The sequence below is a fragment of the Pimephales promelas genome, chromosome 11, assembly GCF_988280905.1.
Source record: "Pimephales promelas chromosome 11, fPimPro1.hap1.1, whole genome shotgun sequence".
Lineage (NCBI taxonomy): Eukaryota > Metazoa > Chordata > Actinopteri > Cypriniformes > Leuciscidae > Pimephales > Pimephales promelas.
Genome location: NC_142779.1, coordinates 22,960,011 through 22,974,787, shown reverse-complemented (window position 1 = coordinate 22,974,787; position 14,777 = coordinate 22,960,011). Strand labels below are relative to the sequence as shown.

The 14,777-nt window shown below is 39.1% G+C and overlaps 1 protein-coding gene across 1 annotated transcript in view; it reads left to right on the top strand.

The window, feature by feature from the left end:
• lmbrd1 (LMBR1 domain containing 1) overlaps positions 1-14,777 on the top strand; it is a 114,925-nt gene that overhangs the window by 57,862 nt on the left and 42,286 nt on the right. The window contains exons 8-9 of the mRNA XM_039651754.2: positions 7,057-7,182; positions 9,979-10,131. Of these exons, the coding sequence (XP_039507688.2) occupies positions 7,057-7,182; positions 9,979-10,131 (279 nt within the window). The remainder of the gene's footprint in view (positions 1-7,056; positions 7,183-9,978; positions 10,132-14,777) is intronic.

Genomic DNA, 14,777 nt, shown 5'->3' with positions numbered 1-14,777 from the left:
AGGATGAATATCTTTGAATGTGGCACACGATTTAAAAAAAAATATATATATATTTCTATAAATATTTGGACACACTTCAGATTAGAGTCCATTACTAACTATTAACTTTGACTTTTTCCTCAGCAACCTCTTAATTACTGCTTATTAATAGTTAGTAAGGTTAAGTATAGGAATTGGGTAGGATTAGGGATCTAGAATATGTCATGCAGAATAATATTAGTAAGGAATGATGTTAATCCAACCGGTTTTTATGTCAGAATGAACACCGGGTTATTCTGAGATGACAACCGACTGGATGTACATTATCCCTCTATTACATGGATATTTGCCACATAAGTAAATAATTAGATACGAAATATTGATCTGAGTCAAAATATTTTATCAGGTCTTTAAACGCAAAGCTTCCGCAGAGAGAGCAGTTGTTAGCGCTGCAAGTGATACAGTAAAGTCATACTACATATTACATGACATTTCACCACATAAATAATTAGGGGGATCTGAGATATTAATTTAAGATGAAACGCGGCACATGGGTTCCCTCGATCGAAAAGCAATGCATTTTCCCCATAGACTTTTGGAAAATCGCAAAAAATAAGATCTGTGTTCAACAAAGAGTTGTGACCCTTACACATTTTGTCTATCAAGATAATCTTTGCAAGTTAATCCAAAATTGATACATTTTGAAAAAACACAACCAGACACAATAAAGTTTAAAAAAACACAAGCAGGTTATAACTGTGTGTTTTATGTCATAGATCAAAATCTGAAAATATTTTATAGAGGCTTTGTTCACCACAGAACTTATTTCAGGCGATTTAGCAAAAACCCATTCAAAAATCCCATAGACTTTAGAGCGAGGGAACCCGAAGTGCTCAAATGCTAAATCACGTGACGTCATAACTTCGGAACTCTATAGAGAGCGAGTCCACAATATTGGATGGCATGATTAAATGAAGTAAAACAAAAAATATAGATTTTTGATATTTTATTAGCTCACCAAATGCAAAACTTCCATGAGGAAAAACATACCGATGAATTCCTCGATTGACCAATCAGAATCAAGTATTCCACAGAGCCGTGTAATAAGTACCAATTAACGGCCAATATCCTAGTAATATGTACACTACCGGTCAAAAGTTTTAGATCAGTTTCAACATGGATAATAATCATAAATGTTTCTTAAGCATCATATTATAATAATTTCTGTAGGATCATGTGACACTGAAGACTGGAGTAATGATGATAAATCCAGCTTTGATCACAGGAATAAATTACACTTCACTATATATTCACATAGAAAAGCGCTGTTTTAAATTGTAATACTATTTCACAATATTACTGTTTTTTTGTTGTTGTTTTTTTATCAAATAATTGAGCCTTGGTGAGCAGAAGAGACTTATTTTAAAAACATAAAAAAACTCGTACCGATCTAAAACTTTTGACCAGTGGTGTATGCTAATGAGCAACTAGTCAATAGTGAGAATCACACCCTAAACTAAAGTGTTACCAGAAATATCTGTATTTAGTTCTCTATTGAGTTCCAAAGTTCCTATGTTTTTCTCATAATTAGGGATTTCAAAGTGCTTGCATTAAAAGGTTTGACAATTTCCAGAACACTCTGAGGATGTTAATGTTCCCCTGTCTGACCTCGTGTTGTCAGAATCTTGAAGAGAGGCTTACGGAGAAAGAAAGTCTCCTAGTGCGTTCTTGTTTTTGATCTTCTGGTTCAGAAACTCAGAATCAATCAAAGATTCCTTGTCAAACAGCAGGGTTCACTCACTCGTGTTGTTCTTATTGCGCTTTCTCTTTTCCTATCGTTTCTTTTCTCGGCTCTTCTACACTAACCCTCGAGAAAGATGCCGAATCACCCATCCTCCCCAATCCCATCCTCCTCAAGTTTCGGCGATGGATGATTTATTATACTGGCCTATGTGTTATTATTATGCATGATTAACCTAATGGAATCTAAGTGATGGGCGCCGTATGCAGCAGCAGTGTTGTCCAGAGTGGGCAGGTTAATTTATCACTGCACTTTGTGCCAAGGTGGCCACTCGCTCTTAATTCATATGGCTGGCCGAGATGTAAACTCGTAATGACAACACCACGGCCGGCTGCGTTTCAACTAAACGCTAAAGCAAGCAGTTCAGACCTTCAGCACTTGCTGTTATTGGCCAGCATCACACTTTGCTGAGCTGCTGGGAAATTAATATTCAACCTAAGCACATACAAACAGGAGCCTCGGCTTGTTAATAAGCCTCTGAAGTGCCATATGGTCAGGGCGGGCGTAGCTAACTTTACCTATACAGTGCTTGGATGGCCAGCTCTCAAAAAAAAAAAAAAAAAAATCATGCTGTGAGTTTTAATCGGGCTTTTTAAGTGCGACAGCATGTGGTTGCAAACGTTTCAGGCTGAATCGTTTATTCAGAAAAATACATAAAAACTAGGTAAATGTAGTTTATTCTTTGAACTGTAGAAAGCGGTGGCTCATATTTTAGTTTTAATCCTCCCAAAAGTGAATTCAAGCATTTGGACACTTCTTTTAAACCTTCTATATAAGGCCTATGATGTTTCACATCTGCCACATCACTACTATTGTGTCAGTTCTTGACACTTCGTTTTAAACTTTTCCCATTCTTGATCACCAGTTGCTTCACCTTGAACTCATCATCGCCTCATCTGTGTTTATCGTTTGAAAGAGTTCTTCTGTGCGACACCTTTATGAACTCGTAGATGCTTCTTTCTTCTGCTGGAAGATGCCGTTTCAAGAAGCCTTTATCGCCCTCAAAGTTGTGTTTTATGCTTGATCATGCCCCTTTCTGCTAAAACGATTCCTGACCTCCCAAAGTCTAAACCGGTTCCTGTGCTTGAGTGGGTTTAGACATCAAAAACGCCACTTGCATTCTCACTTGAACCCATTTAACATCCTTCACTGGCTAGTACAGATGCTGAGGTCTTATATCAAGCTCCTTTTGCTGCTGGTGTGACGTTACAATAAAAAATATTGACCCGCTGACTTTTTAATGTGCATGTAATACTTGCATATGCATATGAGCGTATATCACGGCTCTTTGATCTGTCTGCTTGACCGTGGGCCGTCTCGGTCCCTGTGCTGCGTGACACAGTGGTGATTTAAAAGTCTGGCTGGCGTGCTGACGTTCAGCCCTGGAGGGTTCCTCTCCCTCTTAAATCTGCGGTCCAAAGATGCTGATTCCCAACGAGAGGGTGACCACATTAATTTCCTCTGATTTAATCACAGTGCTGCAAAAATGAGCTGCGACTGGCGAGAGAGCCTCTCCCTCCTTCCCGCCATCCCGGGTGCATCCGAGGGGACACTTCAACAACAACATCCCACAATTTTCATTTTCCCAGCTCTCATTTCTCTCCTATCTACCATACAGAGTTTCTTTTTTTTTTCATTTCTCAGTCCTATTCATGAGATTGAGACAGAACATCATTTTTATTTTTTTTTTATTTTTTTATAGGTCAATTGTTTGTTGATTAGTTTTCGAGATATGATTATACTTTGGCTGCTTATCTCAGTTTCATAGTATGTATTGAATTCAGTGAAGGAACTTTCGTCCATCCATCCATCCACCCACCCGTCCACCCGTCCGTCCGTCCGTACACACCCATCCATCAATCCATCCATCCATCCATCCATCCATCCATCCGTCCGTCCATCCACCCACCCACCCACCCATCCATCCACCCACCCATCCATCCATCCATCCATCCATCCACCCACCCGTCCATCCGTCCACCCGTCCGTCCGTCCATCCATCCACCCACCCACCTATCCACCCACCCATCCATCCACCCACCCGTCCACCCGTCCGTCCGTCCGTACACATCCATCCACCCACCCATCCATCAATCCATCCATCCATCCGTCCGTCCGTCCATCCACCCATCCACCCACCCATCCATCCATCCATCCATCCATCCATCCATCCACCCACCCGTCCATCCGTCCACCCGTCCGTCCGTCCATCCATCCACCCACCCACCTATCCACCCACCCATCCATCCACCCACCCGTCCACCCGTCCGTCCGTACACATCCATCCACCCACCCATCCATCAATCCATCCATCCATCCATCCATCCATCCGTCCATCCACCCACCCACCCACCCATCCATCCATCCATCCACCCACCCATCCACCCACCCGTCCATCCGTCCACCCGTCCACCCGTCCGTCCGTCCATCCATCCACCCACCCACCTATCCACCCACCCATCCATCCATCCATCCACCCGTCCATCCATCCGTCCATCCACCCGTCCGCCCATCCGTCCATCCATCCATCCATCCGTCCGTCCATCCATCCATCCATCCTAAATAATGACTGTATACCTAATACATTCTGTTATTGTTTACAATTTCATTAGAAATCTTAAAGAAAGTTGACGGTTGACATCTAACAGTGCTATGGGAGTTGCACACTGACTGTACTGTTTTTTTAGGTGAAACATTGTATTGACCAATCAGCACACAGAACCAGAGCTATAAAACATATTCAATATTATGTTAATTTAGTGACACAGATGTGTTTCTTCCACACACAATGTGTTCCACACCTGCCTGAGTGGTGTAAATTGACACTTTTATATTTTCCAAACCAACAGCAAATAAAATTAGCCCCCCATTTCCAGCAGTGTAACACGTTTGAATTTAATTTAGAGACTACAAAGGACAGAAGAAACACTGAGAGACCATCTGGCAGAAGACCATTGGTTGTTCCGTATTGAACTCTCTGTACATCTGTGTGACAGTTTTAGTTAGTCTTTGTGTCCTCATTATAGCATTGGACACTGAGGAAGGTAGTGTTTTAATACATTAATCCAATAATGATCTTATGGTAGTTTAGTAGTGCATGTAACTTTAGTGGATGCTCTGATTATAATATTTATTTCATGTTTTTTGTCAGCAGATTTTTTTTTTTCTTGGAGAATGGCTTTATTGTCCATTGACAAGAAGAAAACATGAATTGGATGTGCATTTGAATGACCCTAAACACAAAGTTTCTGTTAGATTATTCAAAATGATAAAGTGTCATGTTCATGTTTTTTTTTTTTTTCATGCAAAAACATTATTTTATTATCATAATGCTACATTTATTATTTAACCTCATAATGTTCTTCAAAATTCTTTTGAATTCATTTTCAAAAAAATATTCTATTATGAAATATTTTTCAAAACAGAGTTTAAAGTTTACAATGTAATTTTTTTTATTTAATCATGCTTCTAAAAAGCCACCATAAGTAGAAAGTAAATATTAATTCATGTACATTTAAGTGAATATAATTTTTTTTTGTATTTAAACTATCTAAAAATGTTTTATCTATTCTAGATGTTTTTTATTTTTTATTTTTTGAAGTCCAATTTGTGTGCTATTTTTTTTTTTTTTTAATATAAAATTTCTATTGTGATTTTTCTTTTCTTTCCCAATTGGAAAAAAAGCTAATAATTTTTTTAATTTTTTACTGAAACAATGATTTTTTAAAAGCAATTAGAAAGGTCTTAGAAAAGTCCTTAATTCATTAGTCAAAAAGTGTGGAATTGGAAACCCTGATAAAGAGTTCAGAGGAGTATATTATGTTTGGAAAAAATTCACCCAGTTTTTTTCCCTCCCAATACCTGCAACATTGAAAAGTGTAAGGAAAGTCGGAAGAAACTCATAGTTTTGTGGCAGAGCGCACACTTTTCCCATGCAGGCTGTCGAACAAAAGCATCCTTGTATAAGAGGGTGTACGCCTCCACTTTTTCTCTCTTCTCTCTCTCTCTCCAATCCCCACTTTCATCCCTCTTTCCTCCGATCTCCCAGCTGACAACCGCGATCCCTTCATCTTACATCTCTACACATTTTCTCTTACTCTCTCCTTCTCAAACTATCATACTATCTGTCTCTCTCTCTCGTGCCTCAGGTCTTCTTTTCCAATCAGCACAGAACACACCTGCTTTTGTTTGGAGTGTCTCTTTTATTTTTCTCACGCGTGACGGACTGCAGGGGCGAGGAGGGCAGGAAAGAATGGGAAAGAGGAGGCAAAGGAGGAGGAGACGTCTCACCAGGGGATGCAGGACAGATTCCTCTTTTATGAGGAGCGCTTGGTATTCGGGACATGGTCCGGCCTTTAGAGCCCTCGTGATTCATAGCAGGGGGTGTCACGGTCCATGGCGACGGTGAAGGCGCCCGCTGCAACGGGTTTTACAGAGCACCAATTTCTCTGCTTTAAAAGCATCTTCGGCAAAGGAGATAAAAAGGTCACCAGTGTTTAAGCCGCCTTCTGAAGATCTAATTGTGCTGCTGACTTTTGATATGAAAGCTTTTGAAAATGGCAGAATCCTGCGAGTGAGAGTGCATTTTTTTTTTTTCTTCCTTAAGGTGTGTGCACGCACAACCTGGTCTCTCTTATTCTCTGCCTGTATTGATTTGCTTCTAGGAGAGTATTGAAGAAGGTCTTCATTTTTAATTAAAGTTCACAAAAGCCCATATTGCGAAGGCTAGTGGGCTTCTGACCCCAGCCTTTCTCTCCTTACCGCATTAGACTCGTGCTTCCTAATGCCGAGAAGGGGGGTCATCGATGAGCTCAGGGCGTTGAGGTAACCTCTGATTTCCAGCTCTCAGAAAGTCCCAGGTTTGATCATATTTCCCTACATGAGCTCGGATATTCCTTCTCTGATGCATTGTGCACATGAACGTGAGCTCCGGCTGAGTGTCGTCACATGGGGGCACTGTTAAGCTGTGCATTCGTGGAAATCAAGCCCTGCATCTCAAAATGGTTGCTGCATCCAAACACACACTCTCACACTCTTTTCTCTCTCTCATCTCCTCCTCTTCATCCTCATTGCACAGAAAACACATACATGGATTCAGTGGGCTTCTGAATGACACCATTTAGAAAGCGCTCTTTTATCAAGTGCCATAATGTATGGATTTAGCTTCCTTTCACTGGGGCTATCGGTTGGGCTCTTGGTGAAATTGTGATGACACTTTACCCAATGATTGTGAGTGGTGTATAATTGGTCTTTAAAGCTCTTTCTTTCTCCGTCAGGCGTACGGGATGTCCGTGCTGCCGCTGAACCTGATTAAAGGCACGCGCAGCGTCCTGTACGAGCGGTTGGAGAACACAGAAGACATGGAGGATGTGGAGCACCAAATAGACAAGCTCAAAGCCAAGGTCTGTGTGTGTGAACTGAATTCAGATCAGATCATCCTTTATTTAGGATGAGCCGCTGTCATTCATGTCAGTGGTTCACAACGGGTGGGTCTTGACCCAAAATTGGTCTGAGGATTGTCAAGAGATGCACATAAAGAATGCAATTGATCGTTATACGGTGCCTTGCAAAGTATTAGTACCCCTTTATTTTTTCTTCAACATTGTGTAATATTGCTGCCTTATGTTAAACTACTTTAAGATTTTTAAATTTAAAATACTTTAAAAAGCAAAAAACTTGAAATTTAGCTCAGGATCGTTCCAGTTTCACTTGTGCATGTTGCTACACTCCAAGTTAACCTGTCCCAATCTCAGTCACACACCTCTCAATAAAAGGTCAAGCAACACCAGGCCATGAAAGTCAAAAGAACTGCCTGTAGAGCTCAGAGACAGAATTGTGTCAAGACACATATCTGGGGAAGAAGGTTCACTGAAGCATAGCCTGAATAAACCTTAAAGGGATAAGGTTTCATTTTTTTTCCAAAAATGAAAATTCTGTCATCATTTACTCACCCTCAAGTTGTTGCAAACCTGTGTGAGTTTCTTTCCTCTACTGAGCACAAGAAGTCAATGGTGCCAAAGTTCCAATCGTTCTTCAAAATATCTTCCTTTGTGTTCTGTTCAGCAAAAGAAAGAAACTCACACAGGTTTGCAACAACTTGAGGGTGAGTAAATGATGACAGAATTTATATTTTTGGGTGGAGTGTCCCTTTAATAGAAGTAGATTGGAAGAACCAGGACTCTTCTTAGATCTGGCTTCCTGGCCAAACTGAGCAATCAATGGAGAAGTGCCTTGGTTAGAGTGGTCACCAAAAAGCTTCATGATCATAAATGGAGATGGAAATTTACAGAAAGACAAACATCACTGCAGTTTTTCACCCTGTTGCCCCAGACTGGTTACCAACTGAAGCTAAGCAGGGTTGAGCCTGGTCAGTTCCTGGAAGGGAAACCTGCTAGTAGAGGTGTTAGTGAGTTCAGCAGGAGGTGGTCTGTGTGGGTCCTAGCGCTCCAGTATAATGAAGGGGACACTATACTGTCAAAAAGCACCGTCCTTAGGATGAGAAGTTAAACTGGGGTCCTGACTCTCTGTGGTCATAACAAATTCCAGGATGTCCTTTGAAAAAAGAGTAGGGGTGTAACCTGGCATCCTGGTCAAAATTGCCCTTTGGGCACTGTCCATCATCACCATGGCCTCCTAATCATCCTCATTTATATTCATATATTCATCACTCTGTCTCATCTCCACCAATGAGCTGGTGTGTGGTAGGCTTTCTGGCCCAATATGGACGAAAATCCGGCACTGCTCATCACCTGCACAATACAATCCCAACCGTAAATTGTGATGATGGCAGCATCATGCTATGGGGGTGTTTTCCATTGGCAATGACTGGGGGATTAAATAAATTGCCTTATTGAAAACCTAGTCCAGGAAACCTAACCCAATTGAACATCTCCATAGAAACCTGAAAATGGCTGTCCACCTGACCAATCTTGAGACGATTTGAGGTGAAGAATGGCAGAAAATTGCCAAATTCAGATGTTTTTTTTAAAAAATTCTAATACATTTGCAAAATTGTCACAAATCAGTTTTTTTTTTTTTTTTGCTTTGTCATCATGGTGTACATGGAGTGTAGATTGATGTGTAAAAAGTCATATAAAATAGTTTAACACAAGGTAGCAATGAAGAGCAAAGTTAACGAATGGGTTTAAATACTTTCGGAAGGCAATGTATATATAATTAAGAGACTTTTTTAACAGTATTATAAAACCTTACAGACCCTAAACCTTTGAACAGTAGTGTAGTTAGGATTGCAAAATTAATAGGCTTAGAAAACTTGTTAAAAGCTCAGTAGAAAACAACAGTATGTTGGTGCAAATTCAGCTTGGTTGACAAATGAAGACAAATTAGGTAGAGGCCTGCATAGTCAGATTATTGGACGTCCCTCATCCAAATAAACGATAAACTAAACACAAAAAAGAAAAAAAATGACCCAGACTACATAAATTTTATTTAACTTTTGTTTGTTTTTCTTACTAACAAAACTGTAACAGATTATAGCAGATCATTTAAAGTGGCCCTATTATGCTATTTTAAAGGTTCCTAATTTTGTTTAGAGGTCTCCTGCAACAGTTTTACATGCATCCAAGGTCAAAAAACACTTTTTCTCATAATATAATTGTCACATCACCTAATTTCTCAATCTAAAAACGGTCTGGTCAAAGATTCAGTCTCAAAACCCCTCCTTTTTGGCAGTTCAGAATCGATTTTTCTCCTTTTAGGAGACAATAACTTTATTTGTCGTGCTCTTTGATCTTCAAGACCTTTTCAGACCTTTCACATTCACAAAATGCTATATTACACACTGCATGAAAGGTAATATTCGAAAGAGCATAATAGGGGCTCTTTACTTGCATCATAAAATACATGAATGCAAAAATGGATAAACAATGGTGCCAATTTCATTTACATTTATTCATTTAGCTGACGCTTTTATCCAAAGCGACTTACGATTGCTATATATGTCAGAGGTCGCACGCCTCTGGAGCAACTAGGGGTTAAGTGTCTTGCTCAGGGACACATTGGTGGATTCGAACCCGGGTCTCTCACACCAAAGGCGTGTGTCTCATCCATTGTGCCATCACCACCCCACTTGGAGACTTCTTGAATTTGAAACCAAACACTCTTACTTTAAAAACAATATAATCCAGCCTAAATAATGTACTTTTATGCAATAAGCTATTTTGTACTTTTCTCTTCAGTGTGCCGATGGGCGCCCTCTCTCCATGAGAGACCGGAGGAACCTCGAGGATCTTGAAGCCAAACTACAGATGCTTCATCGGCGGGGCCGTCACCTGGAGATTGCAGAGAGGAACTGCTGCAATAAAGTGGGCTCTGCTCTCCGCCCCATGAAGGTTTGTTGAGTTTTGCCACAGAATCACCCCATTGATGATTTAAAATTGCACAAAATAGTTTTAAGGGTGAGTGAAAGACTAAAATGTGACTAAAAAAAAACAAAAACAAAAAAAACATGCTGATAACTGTAACAATGATTTTTAGCAGATAAACTTTAACAGACTTTGCAGTAGTTCAATATCAGGTCAGAGTTTCACATTTTTGTTCAAACAGTAAATACTTCAAAACACAAACATCTGTCTTCCCACACACTGACATATCCAGAGGTGACGGTTCTCTCTGATGGAGTAAGAGTGGCATCAGTAAGAGCTTCTGGAGTGAACTGCAATCTTCACCCTGTTGCACCACATTTATCTGAAATCATTCAAATTGGTTGCATTTTCTCAAAAGTGTTGAAAGTCATGAAATCAAAATTGACCCTGTTTTCTTCCATAATACATTTTCCTGGCTTTCATCAGAATGTTTTTTTCTGCATCTGAAACAACTTTTTCTTTCCTTTTGATGTCAGTGTGGGTCAAAGAGCTGTGAATTTAAATCTTGCCAGTTTGGCAATGCAGTTAAAATTAATGAATGTTACTTCAATAATTGAGAATAATGATAAATTTAGATTCTGCCTGCAAACACTCATTCATTCACTCATTACTCGTTAGTAAAATGGCTACTGTTCCATGTTTACTAAAAGTTTTCATGCTATTAACTATCATGCATTTTTTAGATCAGTTGCATAAAGTGTAATTTACTTGGATAAAGTTTATACAAGCATTGACTCTTTTTTTCCCTTTTGATTTTTTTTTAAGCATTTTCGTCATCTCGTCACTAATTATTTTTTTTTTATTATTGTCTCTATCATATCTTGGGTCTATCAAGTCTAGTATATGAAGGGGGAGGTGTGAAGGAAATTAATTTTCATGGTGACTTTGATATAAGGCGTACATTATGAGTACGAATGCCAACACACATTCCTACGAGAATCGAGAAATCCTTTGGTTTTTATCACCTTGGCACAGGTTCGCCAAACTGAACAAACACTTATTTCAAATATTCCTGTGTTTTTGTCTAGCTAATGAAGCCAAATTCTGATTGAATATATAATGTTTATATTTAAGCCTTTGGCAACTCTTCTTTTTTTTTTTTTTTAAATACGTGTGCTTACTGGGATTTAAACATATGATGTTGTTGTTAAACCATATGGTAACATGCTCAGATAATATTTCAATCTTGGCTGTTCTTTTCAACAAAGTAAATGAGGACTGAGGCTATCAACCTTCAAAATAACAAAATATGGGTAATGAAACGATGATAGAATTTTAATTTTAGGTGAACTGTCATTTTTTAAAATGCATCTAGTCCTGCACAAAATAGCTGTTTGTCACAAGCTTCTCTGTAGTACTCCTGCATTCCTCTAGTCTATCGTTAAAATGTTTGCAGTCTTCTATTCTTTCGCTGGTTTTTAAAATCATTGCATCGTTTTTTGTTTTTTTTTCTCCCAGCATGCTGTGCTCCAGAGGGGGTTCCTTGTTTCTGTCTATAGTGGCCCTTTAGCTGCAGACATGAGCATGACACTATAATGATAGACTCCAGACTCTATTTATACCTAAACTAGGCTTGAGATTTACTAATTTCCCCACAAGAGCTTCAGGGGAAACGCACACTGAGAGAAATCTGCTCTCTCCGTCACTCACTGCGCCTTGTTTACACCGTCACGTAGTTGAGAGATCTCTCAGTGTTTGATTTACAGTTAAATTTAAACATTTGATGCAAAGGTTTTTAAAGCCCTCAGTTATGTTCGAGGTCAACATCTCCTCTTCATATCCTCCAAGGACTATTTTCACTTTGCGCTTCCAGAGAAGTCTCACATGTACTTGTAGTTTTCGTTAACACAACATGTGTACTGATATTCGACACATTTCTTGTCACGGCATGGCACGCCTTCCTGCGAGAGCCAATGAAAGTGAGGTCCGGTGGGTGGTTTTGTTAACTGGAGCATGGGTGGTCCAATGGGGCGATTTGAGATGTGCGAGTCCCTACTGATGATTTTAGATAAATTCAGCTGTCAGCACAGACTAATAGAGATCGCACACACACGTTTGCGTACAACAACACATGAACGCGCGCTTCTATTACCCTCTAATGTGGACCCGGCAGATGTGATTGATTCCATTAAGAGAGCAGGTTAATTGACCTAAATTCTGTATCAGATTGATTGATTAACTTTGATTGATTTTAATTATTGTGTTTACCGTTTCATCTTCAGAGGAAATTGGTTTGGAAAATTGAAAGTGGTGTATTGGAGGTGCTTGGGTGTTTTAATGAGCCCTGAGAAAAGGGGAAACAACACTTACCATGCAAATTGCATGTATTTCTTTCCTTTGCGACAAATAATAAACACATTGAATCTGTACACGCACAGAGTACACGCACGCTTTTTCACACGTCAAAAGGTTCGCACATTAGAACCCAGCAGGCCCCGGTTTGATGGCGGTGGCAGGTGGTCACGAGCCCAATTATAAAATAAAATAAACCTGTTTATGGAGCCTGAGTGAGTGATACCTACAGAGGCTTTCATTATCATTCAAAGGATATTAAAAAAAAAAAAAATCTCTCCCGTAATGCACTTTCAGGCTGATAAAGCAGCCCTTGGCAAAGCTCAGAGCAAGGACGATTATGAACCGGGCCAATGTGACCAGGGGCATCTGACTTCCAGAGGCCTTGAGCGGTTCACTTTGGCCCAACACGCAAAAACAATCCACTGAAACAAGAAATGAGAAACGCTAACCGTGCTCATCCTGAACCCATTATCACAGCTCTTCTTTTACATATTTAATGTTTTGTTTTGTTTTTTTGTGTGTGTGTGTACAATTCACATATTGCATCTCATATTTGTGATATTGCTTCTTTTTTGGACATGGCATCTGAGTAGATGCTTGTGGAAACCTCTTTGATAGTCCAACAGACCTCTCTTAGGGGAACAAGAACATAGGAGCAACATTTCAAACATGTTGACATGTAATCTTATGTAGGTACTGTCCTTAGGGATAGGCACACATGCTTTAGGTAGCTGTGTTTATACTGGGTATTGAAGTCTGTGGTTTGCTTGCTGAATAATGAATTGTTGTAGTGTGATGCTGTAACTTTTGTTGTTATTAATGTACTCTTTGGGTAAAGTTAAAACTCTTGCTGTCACTGTTATTACAGCTATAACTGCGAGCGTTTATTATTGGGATTACAACAACAGCTTGAGACATAAATTCCTAATATACTCTTAGAATAGCTCCAGCTGCGTTTTTAACCACAAAGCGTAATTCCAGCATCACTAATAACTCGAAGTCATTGGTTTGAATTAGTTATAGATTATGTCTCGGAGGCAGATTCACGCTCGTTTCCAAATCTATCTTCTCGCTACAGTTCACAATCTGTCATATTGTTCTTGAGGGAAATCTGTGTCCAATGTGAATGTCACTTGCTTTAGTGGTTATTTGTTAGTCAGGGTTGGTATTCGCATTGTTAGACAGACAGATAGATGTGTATAATCAATAAATAGATCTCTCTGAGGTATCTTTATTTTGAGAAAATCTGGATTACTGCACATGCCAGGGTTTTGTTTACTCCTTCAAGTCGAGTCAAACAGACGTTGGTGGCCAGTCAACGGCAGCCGTTCAGTCTGGCATTTTGGTTTTGTTTTGCTTTGTGGGTTGTGAGTGTTTGTGTCTCCATCTTTGTTCTTTTACTCTTTCCTCTGCAGTTCAGTCTGTTCTTTATTTAGAGAGCTTGTGCCCATATTACTCTTGGCGACTCTTGTGTCAGGCTGAGGTGGGCCGCACCATATGGCCATGTGTAAAAAGTGACAACCTCTGGGTTAGATTTCAGTCCTCTGCATAAACATTTGGTGCTCAAGTGTATACTTTCTGGTGTGTTTGTAAATCAGTGTTGAGCAGTAGTGAAGAAATGTTTGGAAATCAGATTTCATTTTTGCTATTTAGACTGAACCACTTCAAAAGAATCAATTCACTGAGTTATTTCAAGGCATAGTTCACTTCACCCTAAAATGAAAATTCTGTCATTATTTACTCAATTTTATGTCACACCAAACCTGCATTACTGTCTTTCTTCAGAATTTTTGAAGAATATCAAAGCAACTCTTCAGTATTAATAAAGAAAATGAGTACTGAGGCTGTCAAGATCCACAATGGCAGAACAGCACAATATAAGTATCATAAAATGTGTCTCTGTATTCTAAGCTATACAATAGCTTTGTGTGAACAACTATGGCAGCAAAACACAAGGAATTGAGTGGTCATTTTTCACATTCATTACAGTACATTCTTTATTATTCCATGTGGAGAACAAAAATGGGCATGTGGGTTTGGAATGTATCAGGAAATAAAGTTATATAATATATATAAAAATCATATATAAAGTCATATATGTCTATATTTAGTTGAATATATATATATATATATATATATATATATATATATTTACGTGTATGTTTTTTTGCAATTAATTTAATTACTGTGTAAAATCTGTGTTGACAACAAATGCTGTCATCAAAATGTGTTGTCATGTGTTATTCTGATATTTTAAATCAATTTAAGAAACCTGTTAAGGGATAGTTCACTTTGAAATAAATTTTTGATATGTTTTA